The following is a 21763-nucleotide window of genomic DNA, read 5'->3' as shown; positions in this document are numbered from 1 at the left end:
AAAGAACAAAAACAAAAACCAACAACAAAGTAAAACCCACCTGGGACATGTGAACCGTTCCGAACAAAACGGAAACGAGAGAGAATCATTAACAAGAAGAAAAGCTTCAGAAACAAAAATCATTTACAATATTAATAATAATAATTATTATATTTTATATATATATATATATATATATATATATAAAACAATCTATCATTGCCTGGTCCCTCTTAGGTTTTAATTGTGATAAATGCCGCCGCTGTGAAGGCATCATAACCCTGTCACGCTGCTGAAACCCAGAGTTATGAGAAGAAGCGGATCCCTCCAACCACAGATATAACTTGGTCTATATGACAGAGTATACGACGTCTGAATTTGTATTGTGTATCTGTGTGTGTGTGTGTGTGTGTCTGGCGCCTGAAAGCACTATAGCTCACACAGATTCATGAGGCTCAGGCAAAAAAACAAAACAAGACAAAGAAAATAATCAAATGAAACCTACCCCCCACCCCTCGCCTCTGACCCCAGCCACCGTCACTGAAAGAGAGGCATAATGTGATTAAACAGCTCCGTCCTCCTCCGTCCATCACCTGCTGCCTACATTCATCTGGTGCGTTGTTTTCCAGAGTTTTTAACTCTTTAAAAGGAGGCAGAGAGCAGAACAGAAACCTTAACCTGCGAATCTTTGAACCAAGCGTTCAACCCTTTTTCTTTTGCTTGTCCTTGTTTTTATTAATGAACAAACCTCCACAGAGAACCCCCCGAAACTAAACAAAACATTAGAAACAAGCTCTTTGCGTTTTATCCTCCTCTTTTTACACAGAGAGACGGGAAAGCGAGAAGAGAGAAGTCTGTGTGCAATAACCCTGGGCTCGTCTGAGCTCTGGATTCATGTGGCCTTGCTCTCCGCGGATTGGTGATGTCACAGCCCCGGTTCGGGTTTCGGTCCGACGGGCTAGATCTCCGTCTGGATGCAGGCGTTCCTCACGGGGCTGGTGGGCTGAGGGGGGAGGTTGTTGTTGCGCTCTTTCGGAGCGTCAGTGACGCCGGGGTCCGGAGTGGAGCCCCTGTTCTCCTGGGGGGTGTGGGAGATGTTTGCGGAAGCAGCAGAGTTAAATGCAGCAGCGGTGTTACTGTTATTAACAGAAGAAGAAGGGGAAGAGGAGGCGGCCTGGGGCAGGTGTCCCGAGGCCAGGGCCGGGGCGGGGCAGTTCTCCAGCCGGTCGTGCTCCACCTCGGGCAGCGGGCTGACCGTCCCGGGGCCCGTTAAAGGCCGGCCGTGAGGCTCGTGGGCCCGGCAGCCCTCCAGCTCGGAGCAGCTGAACTCGGAGAAGTGGCTGCAGTGGGAATCCGCGACGGAGGGTAAGCTCCCGCTCAGAGACGGAGAGTCGAACTCGCTCGAGTTGGTGCTGCGCTGCTCCAGCAGCTGGGCGTCCATGTCCTCTCGCGTCTCGTTTATCTTTGTCCCACCACCTGGGGGAGACAAAAGACGCCACGGCGGTTTAGGACAGGAGGAGACACTTCTACATTACAGGACACAGACACACAGACACAGACACGTCCTGTGGGGGCCCTGCTGGTGGGTCACGCTCCAAAACATTTTATTTTTAACGTTGTCTGATCTGATTTTATAGATGTGTGGAAATGGTATTCACCACAACTGGAAAGTCCACTACACAGCTTTGTCCCTCACTTTAGCTCATGAAACCCTTCCTGAACGTCCTGGAGACAGTCACATGGCGGTCTGAGAAATGTAGAGTTGTTGAGATGTATGTTACACTGTGATTTTAACAGAAATGTGGGGAGAAACGTGTGTTCCATGTTTCTTTGGTCTGTTTTATATTTCTCAAATTAGCTTTATTAGTTTTAAGCTCAGCTGACTGTTGGGGGACTTTTATTTTGACAGATGTGTGTGGAAGTTTGTCGGCTAGTCCCTCCTGGTAAGAAATCCTGCTCTGGGCATGTGCTCACTGCCACAAAATCACTTTGTGTGTGTGTGTGTGTGTGTGTGAGTGAGTGTGTTCGTTCACTGCCACTGATGGGTTAAACACAAGGGTCAAATTTCATCGTACTGTGGTTGATGATAAAAGCACAATTTACACATGAAATGAAGATTAACGCAGTCATCAATAAAAGTGATAATTAATAATGATGATCAAACTAAAGCCCCGAGTAAACGCTGGTGATAAAGCGGGGCCCACCTCTGCTGCCGCCCTTCTTGCGCAGCTTGCCTTTACTCTTCTTCCCTGAGGAGGATGAGGAGGACGACGAAGGCTCCTTGGCCCAGCGGGAAGAGCACTTCCCCTCGTGAGAACAGGCTCCGCGGCCCGAGCTGCCGTCCTCCACGCTGCTGCTGCCGCTGTGGTGCCGCAACTTGCCCAGCTTCGTCTCGACATCCACCTGCACCTCCATACTGCTGCCCTCTCTGTGTGAGAGAGAGACACACACACACACACACAAAGTCAGCACCTCTTTCACACTGTGCTTCTCTCATCCCTGAAACCTGCAGTTTATGTTCCACAGAGTGGGCTCCTTACATCAGGGTGACTTTGGGGGTGGACACAAAGCAGGACTCCTCAGTTTCGACAGGTCACTTAACCAAAGTCAAGCCCGTCCAACAGGAACAGAGCTCAGAAGCTTTCCTGCTGAACAGCCCTCAATTTGGGTTTAACTGAGAAATCCTTATTTATGTAAAGCCCCACTCGGCCACTAGGGGTCGGTATAACCGCATAATAGACACAGGATGTTGACTAGACAGAGCTGCACACACTGTGTGGCCAAGCGTTTGTAGACACCGTTCCTGAAAACAGAGGGCTTTAAATCAGGGACTGGTTTATTTCCACTCCACTCAGCAACACTCAAGGCTTTATCTAATGCTGGAAAACTGCTGTGAGGATTTGACTGCATTCAGCAACATCAAATCAGTGAGGTCCTGAGAACACAGTTAAAACCCTGATACACAGCCCACTGCTGGGGCTTTGTTCTCCTCTAGCCCACGTTCAGCCCTGGACACGGTGACAGCTGCTCCGGAGGATCCCACGCTCCCGTTCAGCGCTGTGTACACACACCTGAACACCTGAGTACACAGCTGCAGTTTGAGTGGTGTCTACAAAGGCCTGGATAAACAGTGTACGCAGGTTGAGGCTAAAGTGCGTCCTGCTCCAGCTCAGTGGATATTAAAGTCCCTCTGACCTGTCCAGAGGCATGTACGCATTGAGAATGGACCCAGCCATCGCTTTGGTGCTAGCGTTGTCACTGATTGTCCCCAGGCTGACGGTGCCGGACTCTCCACTCAGGCTGCAGCGCTCCTTCTGAACGTCAGCCTGAACCTCCAGCCTAAAAACACACACACACACTATTACATCAGCACTGAACACTTCATCTAACTGTATCTAAGGATTAATCCCATTCAACCCCTTGCCCCTGGCACTTAGCACTGCCCCTCTACCCCTCGGGGTGGGGGTCTCAGTTCTTGTTGGAATAGAGATGCAGGGTGAAACGTGAGGGTGACACGGCCCTGAGAGGTTTTAGTTTTATTCTTGTGTTTTTAGACACACGGAGGGTTACAAATTTCTTGAGAAACAACAGCGAGACGCTGCACAGCGCCTCAAGAAACCCACAGATGTCAATGTTTACCCCTTTAAACTCTATGATCACCAGTGTATTATCTGAGTTTAGTGGAGTTTCAGTGGATTATGGCCCTTCGCCCAGATATCAGCTGGTGCTTGGCCTGTTCTGAAGTAGTTAGAGAGTGCATCTGTGGCCATATTTAAGGTGGAACTGGGAGTTTGGAACTGAGCTGAGCTCCATGTCACAGAAGAGTGAGGAGAGGGGGGTGATCTCTGATTGTGGAACTCTTCTGAAGGAGAATGAGGCCCTAAATGTAACTAAAGTCCAGCAGCTCCTCTGATATCACTGCAGACTGGTGTAGAGCAGCTACAGAGCGGCGCTAGTCACTGGGGAATGAAGCGCTGCTCTTGTTTATTTGTGTTCTGATGAAGTACCAGGTGCATTAAGGGACGTCCCATAGGGGGAGATCTAACCACTGCGCCCTGTAACTCAGCTCCAAGGGGCGAGATGTCACTCGAAAACAAGGCGTGGGGGTAAAAATCAGGAATGTGATTGACCAGGTGTCTGACCTGTGTGGACTGGTCAGGGTCAGTAGACCCTGTGGACTGAAGGGCCCTTCAGTAATCTGTGTTAAATGCTGTGAAGGTAAACACCCCTCCCTGGAGCGTACCTGTTGAAGCAGTTGCCCATGGTGCTGCCGGAGAGGCTGCCAGTGATGCTGGCTCCGGCCAGGGCCATGGTGCTGGCGTTCTCGCTCAGGTTGTCTCTCATGGTTCCGATCCGGTCCATGTGGCTCCCGCTGGCGCTCAGTCCTCCCACACTGCCCTCGCCGATACTGGGGTTCTGTCTGGTCTCTGCCACAGAGGTGGAGTCTACACACACACACACACACACACACACACACACACAGGATTAACACAACCATGAATATGTGATGGGGAAGTAGGACCAGGCTTGGAGAGGTGGGGGTTGGTGGTGGTCCCTCCTGTGAGCTGGAGGAGGTTATATACAGTGAATCAGAGGTGTTCAACATGTTTTGAGGAGACCACTAACTGCACAGTTCTCATACACACAGACACACACACACACACACAGAGACAGACCTGATGAAAGGAGAAGGAAGAGGGGAATAATGCAGTAAAAAAACAGGAGGAAGGAGAAGTAGGAAGTGGAGAGGATGAAGCAGTAAAGAGGATTGAATAAGAGACAGTGGAAAGAATTTAGTGCGAGAGAGAAAGAGCGAGAGAGAGAGTAAGAGAGAGCAGGACAGAGAGAGACTCCTGGGAACACACAGAGTCCCCATAGGGCTGTCAATGTAATAAAAGACAGTAGAAAATCAGTGACTTCATGAGGAGAATGAAGCATAAAATGATTCTAAAAAAGAAAAACATACACACATTATTTCCTCAAAACACAGTGTAAATACTGGTTCAGAACGACTCGTTGTGGGTTGGTGGACTCCAGATTCCCACATTAAAGGTAATTAATAATTATAACATGTCCTCTTTAAAACTCCAGAGATGGGGAAACGTTCACGTCAACGTTTACCGCTCCAGTCTAGTCACAAACATATTTATTTATTTCCAGGACACCTCTAGTTACGCTCCAACGTTCCGCTCTTCACCCGTTCACACCTGGTGTTGCCCAAGGTGTGGAGCGTGTCATTTGTTCCAGAACGTTCCCTGTTGAACACAAAGCATGTGATCCTTGAGCTAAACGTTGTGTTCCCAGTACGGGCAGAGCCTGGACAAGGACGAGCTCAAGGACGGAGCAGCCTCAGTGTTTACGGGAAGTAAGAGCTGCAGTGGAGACGGAGGTTCGCAACATGACCGTGTTGTTTTGAAACGGCGTACTTTGTTCCTGTGATGTTTTTGAGTAACGCTGAACCGCGGCACGTTTCATCACCCAGAGAGCCGGATTAGTTCTGTTTAAATGGATTTACCGCAGTGTGAAAAGCTGATTAAATCCACTGCGTTTGACGGCACTTCAGAAACCTGGCTCTACCCTGATCTTAAAGCCCTTTCCCCAGGGTTTGCACTGTATAGTAAACGTACAGATACTAAGCAGTGTCAGAGTTTACCCCAGCGTTTATTATTTAATGTATATTTATACAGTAAAGAGGTTTAACACAGAGCAGAAGCAAAGAGGGACTTCTGCAGGTGTCACACTGAGCTGAGAGTGGGGGACAAACCACAGAATGATTGACAGAGGCATAATCACCATGGCAACATAATTCAGCATCCGTAGTGGAGCAGTAGTGAAAACCTTGAGCCTTTACACATTTGAACTTTGTAAAACGCTTGGAGAATCAGGTCTGGACATTTTTCAAAAATCACATGCAGTGCACAGCTGGAGATTATCCACATGCTTTAAGCATGGGGCACTGCCTGTGCAGTAGATACAGTGTGATTCCCCGGAACATTCCCACGCTCACTCAGACATTACCTGGACTGTGTACTCTGTGTGAGGATGACAGAATAAAGTGTGGGTAATGCCTGGGACAAAAGTTACACAGCTCCTCTGGGCTACTACGCCTGTGTGAAAGGGGTCTTAGGGAAAAGACAAACAACCCAGAGATTAGCCTGGGTTTGGAAGACCCTGCCGTGAACGAGAGCTGTGAGGAGTCCGGGGACAAAACTGTAGTCTGTGATCTGGAGAATAATCACGCTGTGCCACCTGACGCTGCACTGAGGACCCCTGGCAGGCAGCTTGTGTGCTGCTTCTAGAGGAGTGAATGCTGTGGGGGGGTAGCGATTATAAACCTGTAGTGATTATAAAGCAGTCCAGGGGCAGGAGATCCATCACTGAGGTTCTCTCCAGCCGTCCCTCTGAGACACTCCTCCACTCGCAGCAGGGAGTTAGAGTCTGACTTTTTTGGTGGAAAGATGTTGTTCTTTCTGGAACTGCTATAAAAGTGTGTATTTGAGTCCATTCCTATTCAATATAATGTGCAGTGAGGAAGCAGAAGCAGGAACCATGAAGCCCAGTGTTTACAGCAGTGCTGGGAGAGTGTGATTTACGTTTACAGACACTCACCGGTTGCAGCTGCTCCACTGCCCACGTTCATGTCGTTCTCGTCATCAAACTCGATCCGAACTCCCTTCCCGTTCCCTGCGGAAACACCACACCCTCCGCTCCGACACAGAGAGATCGGCACTACTCCGTAAACATACGCCAGCATGATGGGCACGCCGATACCTAAACACACACACACACACGGAATCTCAGTACACAACACTCTCTTTTCTAACTATTAGGTTTAAGCTGATCGTTGCTGATCAATAACGATGTTATAAAATAAATATATGTTAAACCTCTCCATTATTAGGAATACAACACGTTTTAAAGTGAACCTAATGCATCACACGTTCTCCACAAACTGACAGCAGAAACGTAAACACAGATGGAGACACGGCTCGGTGTGAAACGCTTTTCTTGAATAATTTAATGGTCGAAGTAGTTTACTGTGGTGGTGAATGGAACCAGACGTCCTTCTTTAAAAAGATCCTCAGACAAAGCCACTGCAGGACATAGCCTTTAAATCCACTCACGATGGACATGTAACTGTAGGCTGGTGGTGAAGGGGGAATAATAGCTGGATGCGTGTTGTAGACAGCACCGGAAAGTTCCTCTAAAACTCATCACCTCTCACCAGAGCAGCCGAGAAACTTTAGGAAATGTGTTCCCCTGTGTGTGCTTCTTATAGAGGTCATAAAGTACACACACTAACCCCCTGGTGCCCTTCAGCAGCAGCAGCAGATGTCCTCACTGCTTGCGTTGTGTAATACACAGCCCTTTGTCCTCTGGCGACAGTCCAGAAGCAAAGTGCACGTTAATGTTGTGTAAGAGTTGCTGCGCCTTACCCACAGTCACTGCAGCCACCACTGGAGACACGATAACAGAGAGAGTGACTCCGCCGGCGATCACCAGGTTCCTCTTGTGTTTCGAGATGTCCTTCCCTTCGTAGCGGTTATGAATCTGAAATCACAAACACACACTGAATTATATATTCATTCATGTGCATTTCTCCTCTAAGCCAGGGGTGGCCTACACAGAACAAACACACACATTACTACCAGGAAACACTAATAATGTATTTACACAACTACAGTCACACACCGAGACGAAACCCAAGAGTTTCAACTGCAGACGCTTCTTCAAGAATCAAATCTTTGGGGGTCGCCCCTCCACAGCCCCTGAAGCAGCCGAAGCCTTTTTCTTTCTTGCAATTTTTGTTTTTTAAATTCGAATAAACGGCCCAAACAAGTGCGCAGATTTAATCTCAGCACCAAATATTTTAGTAACGTCCTTAACTTTAGGATCCGCATTCACTTTTAATTAAAACAGTGTCTGAGCCAAAGGGTGACAGTTGTACGTTCATTGTTTGCATTACATACGATCCACAGAATATTTACACCTGCCTCTGCAATGTGATTTATTTGTGAGTGTTCTGTCACTTTAAGGCTTATGCGGAAGAGTGTGTGTGTGTGAAACCTGTGGGGAGATTTGGGCTTGGAGCAACATGGTTTTCTTATCATAGTGTCCACTTTTTTCAGACTGTGCACACACACACACATGGTCCATGTAATAACTATGGAAGCGCTCCTCATTTAATAATTAAACGCACCGGTCCTCAGTAAATACGAATGTGATTTTCATGGCGTCTCACACCTCTTTGGCTCCTAACAGCCAGAGCCTCTCACGCGTTACAGAGAAACAGCGGAGCCAATCCTGTTAGCGGTTCGGGTTCAGGAGGTGGGACTCGCAGACAACGAGATCTTAACCGTTTCAGAACCAAATACATTAAATAGACAGCTACACGTTTTATTATGAAAAGAGCAGCAGTTGGACAGGAAGAGCGCGGCGGGTTGGTCACCCCTGCTCCAAACACGTCATCCTCTTCAGGGTCCTCGAGTCTACAGTGGGCCCCTCACACTGCTGTAGACAGGTTCACCCAGTCACACACTCCTGTGGAGAGTCTCACACACTGACTGGGTGGACTGTGCCTGACACACACACACTTTTATTAATGCAGGGTTTGTGTGGGACCTGCAGCGGGAAATCAGTGCTTCATAAGGATGGAACGAATGAAAGAATGAACAAACAAATAAATACAAATCTAATGATAACTAAGGGCATTCCTCGGTCGACAGACGCAGACAGACGAGAGGAGAGACAGCAGAAAGATAGATTAAAAGAGAGACAGAAGCAGATAGACAGACAGACAGATACGGACAGGGACAGACAGATTGACACAAGATAGAAACAGACGGGGAACAGGAGGTAGACATGGAGAGAGAGAGAGAGAGAGAGAGAGAGAATGTTCTCCGCATTTTCTCAGGTCAGAACAAAGTGAGAAAAGAATGAAAGTGAAGGTAAAATTAAACCAAAACAAGGAAAAAAAAAAAAATCAAACGAGAAAGAGAGAAAGCATGAGATGATGAACACACCCTGAGGACAAGATCAGTCCGGTCAGGAATCCAGGAAACTGGACGCCATCAGAACATCAATCAAAAAATAAATATTTAATCTGTATATGAGCTGGCTACGGTCCAACCACGAGAGGAACGCCGTCAGAGACAAGAGGAGGAATGTGGAGGAACCGGTTCCCTCTTATTCAGGAGAGACACTTCAACACCCACTTCTCTCCACACACCCTCCGGGAAACACACGTCAACACACACACACAGCGCTCACACTGAAGGACAGTCATTTTTGTTTTTCTCTGTCTCTGTAACGCCTTCACATTTAAAGGAACATATGATTAAAAAAAAATCCCCTGTTCAGTGCGTGTTCACATTAAAGTGTGGATCTGGAGTCCACCAACCCACACACTGTGAACCAAGACCCTCCCAGTCAGTCTTCTGTGTGCTCTGAGTCTGAAAACACTGGATAAAAACGAGCCGTTCTGATTCTGCTCCGATTCTTACATCAAGTGCAGAGACTTTAGAATGGCCCCGCCCCCTCGTCTGAGTCTGTCCAATCACAGCGCTGGACTCGTGTTTATGTGAGAGCGCAAAGACGAGGTTAAACGCAGCAAAACAGACAACGAGAAACAAGAGCATTGAGTAAAAACAGAGAAGAAAGAGAACAGAGTGAAAACGACTAAAAACGAAAGCCACTAAAATATACCTTCACACAAAACCAGAGATCTGACTGCATTCAGCCTCTAGAGCATCAGTGGTCTCTGAGCTCATGTGTAGCTGCTCCAGAGCGTCCCGTCTCAGTTAATGCTCTTCAGTGGAGACTCTTAAATGTGTCTCCCACTGTAGAGGATTTCCATTAGTAAATGAGCTAAACAACCATCTGTCAAATAAATACAAACAAATCTCTCCGTCTTCAGCACTTCATGCGAGAGTCTGGAGTTAAACCCGACCCAGTTGTTGTGGTGACATGTTCAGGCCTTGGTTTCTATGTGAAACTTCTCACCTCCTTCGCTCTTTTCAACTCTGCAAACCCCCACATTGTGCTGAGCTCATCTCTGACGCTGAGAGACAGACTGATGAGCAGAAATGAGGCCTGTGCCGCACTCTGACAGCGGCTGCAGCAGCCTGTATTCTCACACTTCGGATTGGCCCGATGACACATGGGTAAAACGTGGGTAGGTGCGGGACTGAAATCTGTTGCAGTACCAACTGGAAGCGCAACGCTGCCGTGTGAAAGATGTTTGTTCAAACTGAAAGAGGTGTTAAACAGAAGAGAAGAAAAGCCTCTGCTAAATACAGCACCCTCCTGCTGCTGCGAGTCGCACTGTAAAACCGGAGATACTCCTGAAGTCAGAGCTGAGGGGGTTTTCTGACCAAGTCAGAGGTCTTTAAATAATAACGCGACCCGAGACGAAGAGTCGAGGGGGAAAACCTCCCTCTGAACGCTGGGGAGAAGCTGAGAGAGACAAATCAAAGACAGGACACCGACCTTTCTGCCCACGTACACGGGGATGCCGATGATCATGGCCGGGATGGCGATGCCAGCGATGAGGGCGATGCCGATCGGAGCGCCCACCAGCGTCCCCAACTGCCACAGGATCTTCTTCTTACGGCTCCAGGGCTTCTTCCCCCAGAACGTACAGCCGGAGGGACTGCGGAGGGAGTTAATAAATGAGAGATAAATTAAACTGCAATGTCTACAGTACATTTGGCAATGCTGAGAAAGAGAGAGAGAGAGAGAGACACAAAGAGAGAGCAACAGAGAGAGAGAGAGAGAGAGAGAGAGACAGAGACAAAGAGAGAGAGCAACAGAGAGAGAGAGAGACAGAGACAAAGAGAGAGCAAGAGAGAGAGGGAGACAGAAACAAAGAGAGAGAGCAACAGAGACAGAGAGACAAAGAGAGAGACAGAAAGAGAGAGACAGAGAGAGAGAGAGCAACAGAGAGACAAAGAGACAGAGACAGAGAGAGACAGAGACAGAGCGAGCAACAGAGAGACAGAGAGAGAGAGAAACAGAGAGACAGAGAGAGAGAAACAGAGAGACAGAGAGAGTCACTCGCTCTGGTTTCTGTGTGTTTAAATGAGCCCTGCTCACACTTCAGCCCCTCACGTCTACTTCAAATCCCCCCACAGCTGCTCCACTCCCCGTTCAGAGTTAATTCCACACACTCCGACTCCTGGCCTTCACTCCGTTCTCACTGTCTCTTTGTGGATGTGTTTCAGACCAAAACGCCTCAGTGAATGAAATGTGCCGCAGAGAAAAACCTGTAACACTTTTTTAAACAGTGGGGTGCTGCTTTCTGAATGTGTCTTAGACTGGCGCCCCCTCCAGGGTGTGTTCCCGTCTTTGCGCCCAGTGAATCCCGGTAGACTCTGGACCCACCGTGACCCTGAACTGAATAAGGGTTACAGACAATGAATGAATGAACATGTCTCAGTCTCAGTAGACTGATCACGTTTGGGGAACAGGAGAAAAATCTCTGAACTTCTTCAGTGTCACTTCAAGGCTGTGCTCATTTTGCTCATGAATATTCGTGACTGATAAACGACCTCTTATTTCTAATCGAAAAGCCGAAAATTACAAAGAAATATAAACAGGAAAAGGCTCCTTCTGTTTGCTTTAGTCACGGCGATGAGAGCAGCCGGGGGAAAGAGTGAGGAGTTGATTCAGGGAGTTGTTCTTATCGTCGGTTCCCCAATGATTCTGAATCAATGAGCTGAAACCCCTGGAGTACACTTTAAAGTAACGTTAAATAAAGTGGCCCTATTTCTCCTTTCATATTTAAACATGTTTTATAATGTAACAGTGTACAGCTATTGTTTATGTTAGTGATAAATAATACCTCTAAAATCATAGAACCTTTAAAACTACACATTTTCAGTTTAATTTTAAAACTAGTTTAAAGTAACAATAAGTAAAAACAAAAAGAAATAACATTTTATAAAAAAAAACTAAAACTAAATCAGCTTTAAGATCAGACACGGGGCCGCAACGAACACATACGAATGTGTGAATTGTGCAAAGTGTGTGTGTGTGTGTGTGTGTGTGTGTGTGTGTGTGTGAGTGTGTGTGTGTGAGTGTGTGTGTGTGAGTGTGTGTGTGTGTTCACCTTAAGTAGTGCAGGTCTGAGATCTCCTTCATGCAGAGCCAGCAGAACTCGCAGCCACACACAGCACAGGTCATGTGATTACAGCTCCCATCGTTCATCTTAATGATGTAGGCAGCACAGCGGGGACAGGGCTTTATATCGTCTGCTGAATGAGACAAACACACACACACACACCTGTGAACAGCTGCTTTGTGACACTGTCTCCTGCAGAAAGAGACACAGACAAACCCCACTGAACTGGGAGTGTGTTGACAGTTGTCTGGAATTTACTGTCACTCATTTAAACAGCACTCAAGTATTTTCAGCTTCTAAATCAGAAAAAAAGTGACCATCAATGCTACTCCAGGCTCAGCACTGTGGAAACTACACTATGTAAGCTTTGGTCTTTTGGTCCTGGTCTCCCCCTACAGTTTGCAATGTGTGTGATTCGTGTTTACAGCATTGTCCTCACATTAAGGAGGAGGCAGGAGCGGGTATTTTCCTACCCTTCATCAAAAGCTACATAGTGCAGTTTCTGCAGTGCCAGCCTGTAGCATCAGCAACAGAGGCTCCATTCTCTCTACTGCTGCATCATGACCATTTTGAAGGTGTGATTTTAATGTAAAAATTCTACATAGTGTTCCTTTAAACACCAGTGGACCGTGGCTTTTAAAGCCTCTTAGAAACCTGCTGTTTTGAGTTTTTGGTTCCTGTGTGTGTGTGTGTGTGTGTGTGTACCTGCAGCTCCGCTCTCCTGGCTGTAGCTGAGCGAGGAGGATCTGAAAGGCCGCAGTCGGAGGCTCTGGGCTCTCTGCTGTCTCGCAGCGTCGCAGGTTTGGTTCGGGTGCCACAGCTGTTTACAGTGATAACAGAACTCCGTTCCGCAGCCCTCCCGGCCACACGTGATCTTTGGGCAGCTCGCGCAGCCGAAGGCAATGACTGCATACCTGGAACGGTCAGAGACGTCATTTACAGTAACATTAGAAACGCGAGAGGGGCGTCCAGACACAGAACAGACTCCGGTCCACAGCAGCGTCTGGATAAAAACTAAAGGGTGTCAGAGCACTGCAGTCCACTCTCCTCTACCTCAGAGTGGAACCATCAGCAAGAAACAGACACTCACTCCTGTGTCTGGACCTGTAACTGACCCCTGGTGAATGAAGAAAGGCTGCGCTCACTCTGCTGTGATTCTGTTTACTTTCATTAAAGCAGGAGTCTAAACAGCCTTCGCCCAGGACTCTTCTCTCAGGATTAAACCCCACGGCTCTGGGCCTCGTTTTACAACACACTCCTCAGTGTTCAGTGTCAACTCATAAAAATATATTAAAAGAACGTAAACACCACCGAACCACACGCCGGAAAAAAGGCATCCTCAAAACATACAAGCACTCCTGAAACACCCTACACGACCTGCTCTCCGCTCTGCCCCCAGAGACTCCACCGCTGAGCGTCTCAGCATCGACCAAGAGCCATCGGCCCTCTAAAACCAACCGTTCAGTACGTGCTGAGAGCGTGTTACCCCTGAGGAACCCCTGACCACGCCCGAGTGGTCAAACCTCGTCACTGCTTCCAGACGACACACGTGAACACTAATTCACACTGAGCACGGCTCAGTCATTTCGGTCAAAGTACAGACACTGTGCCCTACGTTAGTTATTGTTTATGACGACAGAAAGAACAAACCGGGACGTAAACGAGGGGCTGAGGGAGGTCCGTTTTTCACAATGCAATTTTAACAAAACACATAAAGCGCAGTACATTATGGGTATTCACTATCCAATGTCAGCTGGTGTACATGGGTTGGGTTTTGGGTTGATGGCGTGCACTGAAAAAGGCCGTGTGTTTTCAGACACTGCTACACAACGGGGGAACGTCAAAATACTGCACTATACAGTGAATAGCACATAGCATTAGGCTCATTGTCAAACACCTGCTGGATCCAAGGCAGAGGCCTGACAGGTTTTAACGTTTATCATCCACTTGGCGTGTGAGGGAGGACCAGCTCAGGGCCTGGAGCTGTTCTTCTGTAAACACTGGCTTGAAAATAACGGACACATCTGGGATGATGAATATTTAGGAAGCTGAACAATTACGTGGTTTGTTAATAATGTAATGATCAGAGGGTTTGGGCCAAACAAGTCATGGCTGGAGAGAGAAGGGATCCTCTGGTCTTGGAGGAAACACATGCTGCTCACCCTCACTGTGCTGGGGACAGTGTGAGAGACTGAGGGACTTCAGCTAACACAGGAAAATGCATAACGTATAAGAGTTGTAGCTGAGAGACACAGAAGACAGAGGCAGACAGCTCCTGAGATAATCCTCCTCAGTCACTGACAGCACACTCTCACCTCAGTGACCAGAGCAGAGTAAATCCCTGACCTCAGCACGCATCAGCTCCATTATCACCACTCAGCAGATCATAGACGTTACTCAGCTGCACCTCCGCTCTGTCTCGGTTTGATCCTGAATTACTATTAGAGCAGAGGAAAACAGGAGCACTTCCTCCACAGTCTGAGGCCAGGGTTAAATCTGGAACATGACGGCAGGCTCCCTCCAGGTTCTGGTGAGAACCAAGCCCAAGTGAAGGAGTCCCCCTGTGGATTCGATGCCGTGGTTGGAGCCTTGACATTTCCATATCTGTCAGTAACGGTGTATAGACACCGGCTTTCACACTGAACGACGGAGAAATGGAGGACACAGAGGTGCGTATCTAAAGAGTCTGATAACAGCGATTAAGAGGATGAGGGCCACACCATTTTAACTCTGCAGGGAAATGACCACCCACTGGAGCCATGGAGGAGGAGCTCACTGTTTTAATAATGACTGGACAGTTTTCACCCACAGGCTGAGTGTGTGTGTGTGTGTGTAAAACTGAAACTACAGAGGCGAGGATGTTGCTGTTTGGTTTATTAATAACACCCTGTGTGAGCTGTTTATATGATGGGGTTCTGGAGAGGGGTTGTGAGAATCTGAGTTCACCGTATCTTTAATATTGAGAGAGAGAGAGAGAGAGGGAGAGAGAGAGAGAACGAGAACCAGGGTAATAGAGCAATGAGAGGACTGAGATAGCGAGAGGAAAATGTGTCAGACAGTGAGAGACACTGGGTGAGAGCGACAGAGAAAGTGAGACAGAGTGAGAGAGAGAGAGAGAGAGAGAGAGAGAGAGAGAGAGAGAGGGGGATGAATTATAATCAGGGCTGTGGAGTGAAGGGCTGGTGACAGAGGCTCTATTCAGCTCCACAGTGTCCCAGTGTCAGCGTGGAGAAAAAGCTGATGACGGCACATTGCTCTGCTTTTGGCTCCGGGCTTCACTCTGAATGTCTAACTCTGTCGTTCTCATCCTGAGAGGAAACAGAAAGAGGGGTTTTCTACTGAGAGGAAACATGCATTCCTGACGCACCACTGCACAAAGAGCTGCAGCAGAAAACCACCACCCGACCGGTCCTGCACCGTGCTTCCAGAACTCCAAACTGGGCTTAATTAAAACCCCATAAAACCCTCCCCCCGGCTCAACGGCCCCACCTGTTCCTTTAAATGATAATGAGCCGCACCCTGTTCACCCTGACCCCGAGCTCACAGCAGCGAGGAGAAGCAGCTCTGGTTTTTAGCCGCGGTTCTCTTTCTTCTGTGATTGGACAGACTCAAGACGAGGGGGCGGGGCAATTCTAAAGTCTCTGCACTTGACGTCAGAATCAGAGCAGAATTAAGCAGAGCACAGAGTCAGTGTCAATGGAAACCAGGGCTTGTTTATTCTTGAAAGTAGTGTGTTTGAGTGAAACAGGCGAGGGGAAAAAAACAAACTGTGGGTGGGTTATAAGACGGGTTACAGACGAGAGAACATCTCCATCTTCATCACATTATTTGAGGTTAGATGATTTGCTCAGAGCCATTTCAGCTGTGGGTGTTCAGGGAGGAGACAGTCCTGTTCTATTTGCCTCGCACATTGTGTGTGTGTGTGTGTGTGTGTGTGTGTACGTGCATCTTCCCTTCATCAGACCAGCCTCACAGCCACAGCACAACTCTCGTGTTTACACCACTCGTGTTTACAGGAGCAGCGGTCAGCGCTGTAAACAAACTGATAACTCTAATTAGTGACTGTTCCACTGACGAGAGCAGGAGGCTGTCTACGTCCCCCAGGCTCAGTCCTGCTGCAAAACACCACCTCCTCAGTCATTACAGAGCTCTGCGTTTTCCTGCATCAGTCCTAGCTCATATCACTGATCAGTATTGATACGGCGCACTGGTAGGAACTGACATTGAAGTGTTTCTCCCAAAGCGTTCGGCTCCCTGCTGCAGACAAAGTCAGACAAAACAAAATAAAAAGATCAGGACCTGGTCTGGTTCTGACTGCCTTGTTTCCACAAGGTCAGAGAAACGCCCACACGGCAAGCAGAGCTGTAGAACACGACTGAAAAGTACAAGAACAACAACACATCCAGAGTTAATATCAGAGCTCTGCATTCATCCATTCATTTCCTCCTGGAATCGCACGAAAGGACCACAACCTGGACAAGGCACCACTTCATCTCAGTCACAGAAGAGAAACTCAAATTACACTTCAGCCACTTTTCTCTTAAAACATACCATTCCACCTTAAAAAGCTTCTGAAAATAAACAAGACAGAAGTGCAGGTCTCCACAGTCCCGGCCGCAGCCTTGAACAGGGAATGACTACGAGTAGAGAAGCTGATATTCCTATAATCGCCTCTGTCCAACTGAATCCAACAGCTGCGCTCATCTCTCGCCCACATCTGTAATGATTATCAATATCACAAACGAGTAGGTACTCAACCGTTTCCCCAACGATCATTCAGCCCAAACTCCCTAAAGGCAGAGCCCTGATACGTCCCCAGTCCCAATCACTAACCAACACTGACACCAGAGAGAAAGCTCTACTCTCCCTGTGAGATATCGATATCGATCCCCCACCGTGAAAGTCCTTCTCTTATTATCACTAATCAGTATTGAGACATCACGGTGAAAACGCAGCTGTAGAGCAGCCATCACGTCTGTCATCTTCTCTTATCTGGACTCCAGCTGTCGACATTTCATCACACTCAGACTTTCGGCGCACTGCTGACACACACACAGCATTAGAAACACTATTTATACACACACCCGCAACCAGGCGACGAGTGAGAGAGAGAGAAGGCCGACGCTCTTTCAAAAAGGCAGACTCTCAACTGCCCATGAGCTTCAGACGGAGCCGGCTGCACTTGTAAGGAGTTCCTCCGACTACTGTGTTACTGTAACCATGTAAATCTAACCCCCCCCCCCCCCCCCCCCCAAACATATTCCGCAAACACAACCTCAGAAACCTCAACTGAAATCTGATCTCGGCAAACACTCGGCTCTTTCAGTTTCTGTAAAAACACAGAGGTGCAATCACCAGAGGTCCTTCTTGGAATAAAACCATTGTGAGTGCAGAACGGACACACACACACCCCTTTAGAAAAATAAGATCTCTACTCAAAGTACTCTGAACCCTTTAATTAGGAAACAATTACACGCCACACTTCATCTGCAGAACCTATGTTCTTTTGTTTAACACGGTTCTAATCTCACAGACACCCCCCTCTCCTTCTGGAGAACAGAATGTGTAATGGACTTTAGGAAACACCAGTGTTGTATCTGTAATAGCACTGTTTGTACCTTTAGTGACAACGTATCGCACACTGACAGATGGACTTCTACTGCTACTTTTACAGGAAGATGTGTTGTGTTTATCTCTATTCCCCCAACACACACACACACACACTGCAGCTGTTCTAAAACAGAGCCAATATCATGGCGAGTGTTTAAAACACACTGAAAACAAACAATAGGGCCGTCATCACGTGATGGAAACCCACAGTCACTGCTCTGTCTTAGCGACAGGATGTTAGCACAACTCTCCCACCGATAACAGTACAGCACAACTCTGCCGTCAGCTTCACGGCAGCCGGGTGTGTCGGGGCGTTTACGCAGCTATTTTTACACTCCACTGAATGTTATGACTCTTGTGTTGTGTCCAGAGGTTTGTAAACACCTCCACTAATAGTTTCCAGTTCCTTCATCTCGGGGCTAGGGAGCTGTGTGAAGACACGCCACACCAACCTTTTTAAAGCATCTCTAGTTTAGACTAACGTCCCAGGAGTTTCCTGAAGTAACTCTGATGTCAGATCGTTTTAAAGTGACCGTACGGTAACCGCTGGTTGTAAATATTTATGACATTAAGGTACGAGATAAGGACTCCACAGAGCAGCCTCAGATCTGCGCTGTGAGCTCGTGAACCGTCCTGTGCTCGTGTGCCCAACCTTTTCGAGAAGAGCAAGACAGTGCGTGTGTTCCTTTTATAAGTTCGATATTCTTTTTAAAACGGGAAAACAGAATAAGGAGTCATCTGATTTACCCCTAAGTTGAATAAATGTCTCGGTTTGGAAGTGGATGTTTACTCACTCCGATCTGAACCCACTGTAACCAGTGGATGTGTGATGTTTAAAGGTTTAACTCTATAACTATATACATTTATGACTGGCTCTGGGAGTGACAACAACAACTCTGAGAGTGGCGGCAGGTGGCTTAGTGGTGAGCACGTTCGCCTCTCAGAGCTGGGATCTTGGGTTCAAGTCCCATCTGGGTGGAGTTTCCATGTTCTCCCTGTGTCTGTGTGGGTTCCCTCCGGGGACTCCGGTTTCCACAGTCCAAAAACATGGAGATTAGGTGAATTGGCTTCTCTAATAACTGTCGTTCCTGGTCGAGAGCACGATGTACGAGTTTGGCTTCCGCTTCTCGCCAGTGTGTGTGTGTGTGGATTGAGTGTTCTGAGCAGTGTGGATTGTAAAGCGTCCTTGGGTGTCTAGAAAGGCTCTATATAAGTGTAACGATAGATAGATTGATTCACCTGATGTAGCGGCCCCAATAAAACAAAAAAGAGCATTTTTCTGTTTTTACATCCTTGTGATTTTCTTTTGTTTTCAAATCAGAAAAGTGGTAGTTTCCCCATTTTTCCTTTTCCACAGAAATGTAAATCAGCAGACGGACTGTTACACAGCGCTTCCTTAAAACACGAGCATTCTTCATGACTATTTAATGTTTATTAAAATAGGGAAGTCTTTTCTATTTCTAGAACCCAAAATGACTGTTTTGCTAGTTTAATAGTGACCAAGGTAACACACAAAACAAGGGTAAAGACCAGCGAGGGAAAGTTGAGTGTGTGTTTTATGAATTTAGTGCACAATAAAACCACAAAGATAAATAAGATTGGCCGTAAAAACCTGAATCAATAAACCATAAACATCGCTGGATCTTTTATATCGGTCCGATAAACAAACTTCACGTTAGCCCCCCCCCCACATGCTGTGTACAGACACAGACACGTCGCCTGTAGTTCACCGCCCATAAACAGGTTCCTATGACTCTCTCCATAAAAGAGAATTCACACACACACCCTCTTTTTAAAACACAACACTGACGCAGGAAATAAAACTGATTCACCTGAACAGGACATTCTGCATTCTGCTCTCAATCACAGACACGGAGCGATCGAGAACACAGAGCAGTGCGCCTTTATGCCCTGAGAGCTCAACTCCAAGATAAACAACCAACGTGTCTAAACACAGTAAAGAAAACAACACCTAACACAAAGACTGATCCAGAATCAGGTCTTAAATCACTGACGAAACCGGTTTCTAATTCAGAATGAGACCCTGGTTCTTACCCGCAGTCGGGGGCAGGGCACCAGCGGCAGTCGGGGTCAGCGGCGAGCCAGCGGCGGAGCATGAACTCCTCGTATTTGTCCATGAGCGCTCTGTCAGCCAGGATGACGCGGATGTCATGGGGGTTGAAGCGCTCGGAGCACTCGGGGCAGCTGATGTTGACGCGGCTCTCCGAGATCTCGATGCGGAGGTACTGACGCAGGCAATCGGCGCAGGAGCGGTGGGGACAGGTCATGATGTCGGGGAACCGGTCCCGGGCGTGCCTCAGGAGGCAGAGGGGGCACTCCAGCAGCTCTGAGGAGGACGAGGACGAGGAGGACGAGGAAGAGGAGGTGGTGGATGCGGAGGTGGAGGCCACTCCAGGAGCCGAGAGGGATGAGGAACGATCCTGATGCTGATGATTTTGGTTTTGATTCTGTTGGAGTTCAGAGTGAACGCTTTCGATACTCGCGATTCCATCCCCTCCTCTCGTCTTCCGGGATTTGGGATCGCCGCTGCGGCACCGTCGGAAAAGCGACCGCAGTGAGAGGCGCCGTTTTTTGGGTGTTTTCCTGACGGACGGCAGGCTCACGGAGGACGCGGCCGAGGGAAGGTCCCTCTCTGAGTCCTGGGCCTGGTGATGGAGACTCATTTCCACTGAAGGGAAACTGTCGCCGGGTGGAGGGGCTTCTGATGCTGGAGCTGGGGGGGAAGGGGTAGAAGAGGAAGAGGAGGAAGAGGAGGAGGGAGAGGGAGGGGAGAGAGGGGGAGGAGGGGACAGGGCTCTCGGAGGCGAGGGCAGGGTGCTATGACATGGTGGTGAACCTCCAGGAATCCTCTGGTGGGGCAGCTCCAGGTCAGCCTCGCTCTCGGACGCACCTGAGGAACAGAGGACAGGGCAAGTTAGACTACTGAATCACCCCCGTCCCCACAGTCAGACGTCCTGGGTACTGAACCACCCCCCGTCCCCACAGTCAGACGTCCTGGGTACTGAACCACCCCCCGTCCCCACAGTCAGACGTCCTGGGTACTGAACCACCCCCCGTCCCCACAGTCAGACGTCCTGGGTACTGAACCACCCCCCGTCCCCACAGTCAGACGTCCTGGGTACTGAACCACCCCCCGTCCCCACAGTCAGACGTCCTGGGTACTGAACCACCCCCCGTCCCCACAGTCAGACGTCCTGGGTACTGAACCACCCCCCGTCCCCACAGTCAGACGTCCTGGGTACTGAACCACCCCCCGTCCCCACAGTCAGACGTCCTGGGTACTGAACCACCCCCCGTCCCCACAGTCAGACGTCCTGGGTACTGAACTACCCCCGTCCCCACAGTCAGACGTCCTGGGTACTGAACCACCCCCCGTCCCCACAGTCAGACGTCCTGGGTACTGAACCACCCCCCGTCCCCACAGTCAGACGTCCTGGGTACTGAACCACCCCCCGTCCCCACAGTCAGACGTCCTGGGTACTGAACCACCCCCCGTCCCCACAGTCAGACGTCCTGGGTACTGAACCACCCCCCGTCCCCACAGTCAGACGTCCTGGGTACTGAACCACCCCCCGTCCCCACAGTCAGACGTCCTGGGTACTGAACCACCCCCCGTCCCCACAGTCAGACGTCCTGGGTACTGAACCACCCCCCGTCCCCACAGTCAGACGTCCTGGGTACTGAACCACCCCCCGTCCCCACAGTCAGACGTCCTGGGTACTGAACCACACCCATGGCCATGGTCAGACATTCTTGCAATTTAACTACCCCCTGTCAGGTGTCCTTGGTACTGGATCCCCACAGTACAGACACACTCAAAAACAGTGTATCAACTTTAATTAATGATGGGGTTTTGGAAATCAATTTTAAATCATTTGGAGGAGGGAGGAGTGGGGTTGTGGGTAATTTTGCTGATACTGCCTGAGGCTGATGGGGTAGGGCTGAAATTAAAAGAGGTGTAGCCTTAGATGCTGCTTCTGTCAAATTATTGCACAATACAAATACCAAGAAACTGGGGAATAGAAACCAGAA

At 48.6% G+C, this 21763-nt stretch overlaps 1 protein-coding gene across 2 annotated transcripts in view; it reads right to left on the bottom strand.

The window, feature by feature from the left end:
* Positions 1–169: 169 nt before the first annotated feature.
* Positions 170–21763, bottom strand: part of rnf19a (ring finger protein 19A, RBR E3 ubiquitin protein ligase) — a 40460-nt gene continuing 18866 nt past the window's right edge. The window contains exons 2-11 of one of the 2 annotated variants that reach the window (XM_066674063.1): positions 19766–20621; positions 12806–13014; positions 12089–12233; positions 10468–10630; positions 7416–7530; positions 6589–6750; positions 4223–4424; positions 3175–3318; positions 2184–2407; positions 170–1455 (exon numbers count right to left, since the gene is read on the bottom strand). In XM_066674063.1, the coding sequence (XP_066530160.1) occupies positions 938–1455; positions 2184–2407; positions 3175–3318; positions 4223–4424; positions 6589–6750; positions 7416–7530; positions 10468–10630; positions 12089–12233; positions 12806–13014; positions 19766–20621 (2738 nt within the window). In that variant the 3' untranslated portion in view covers positions 170–937. The remainder of the gene's footprint in view (positions 1456–2183; positions 2408–3174; positions 3319–4222; positions 4425–6588; positions 6751–7415; positions 7531–10467; positions 10631–12088; positions 12234–12805; positions 13015–19765; positions 20622–21763) is intronic. The other variant, XM_066674064.1, reaches the window with a different exon arrangement.

The sequence above is a fragment of the Hoplias malabaricus genome, chromosome 6 (genome assembly GCF_029633855.1).
Source record: "Hoplias malabaricus isolate fHopMal1 chromosome 6, fHopMal1.hap1, whole genome shotgun sequence".
NCBI lineage: Eukaryota > Metazoa > Chordata > Actinopteri > Characiformes > Erythrinidae > Hoplias > Hoplias malabaricus.
The sequence above is the reverse complement of the archived record's forward strand: the minus strand, read 5'-3'. Positions and strand labels throughout refer to the sequence as shown.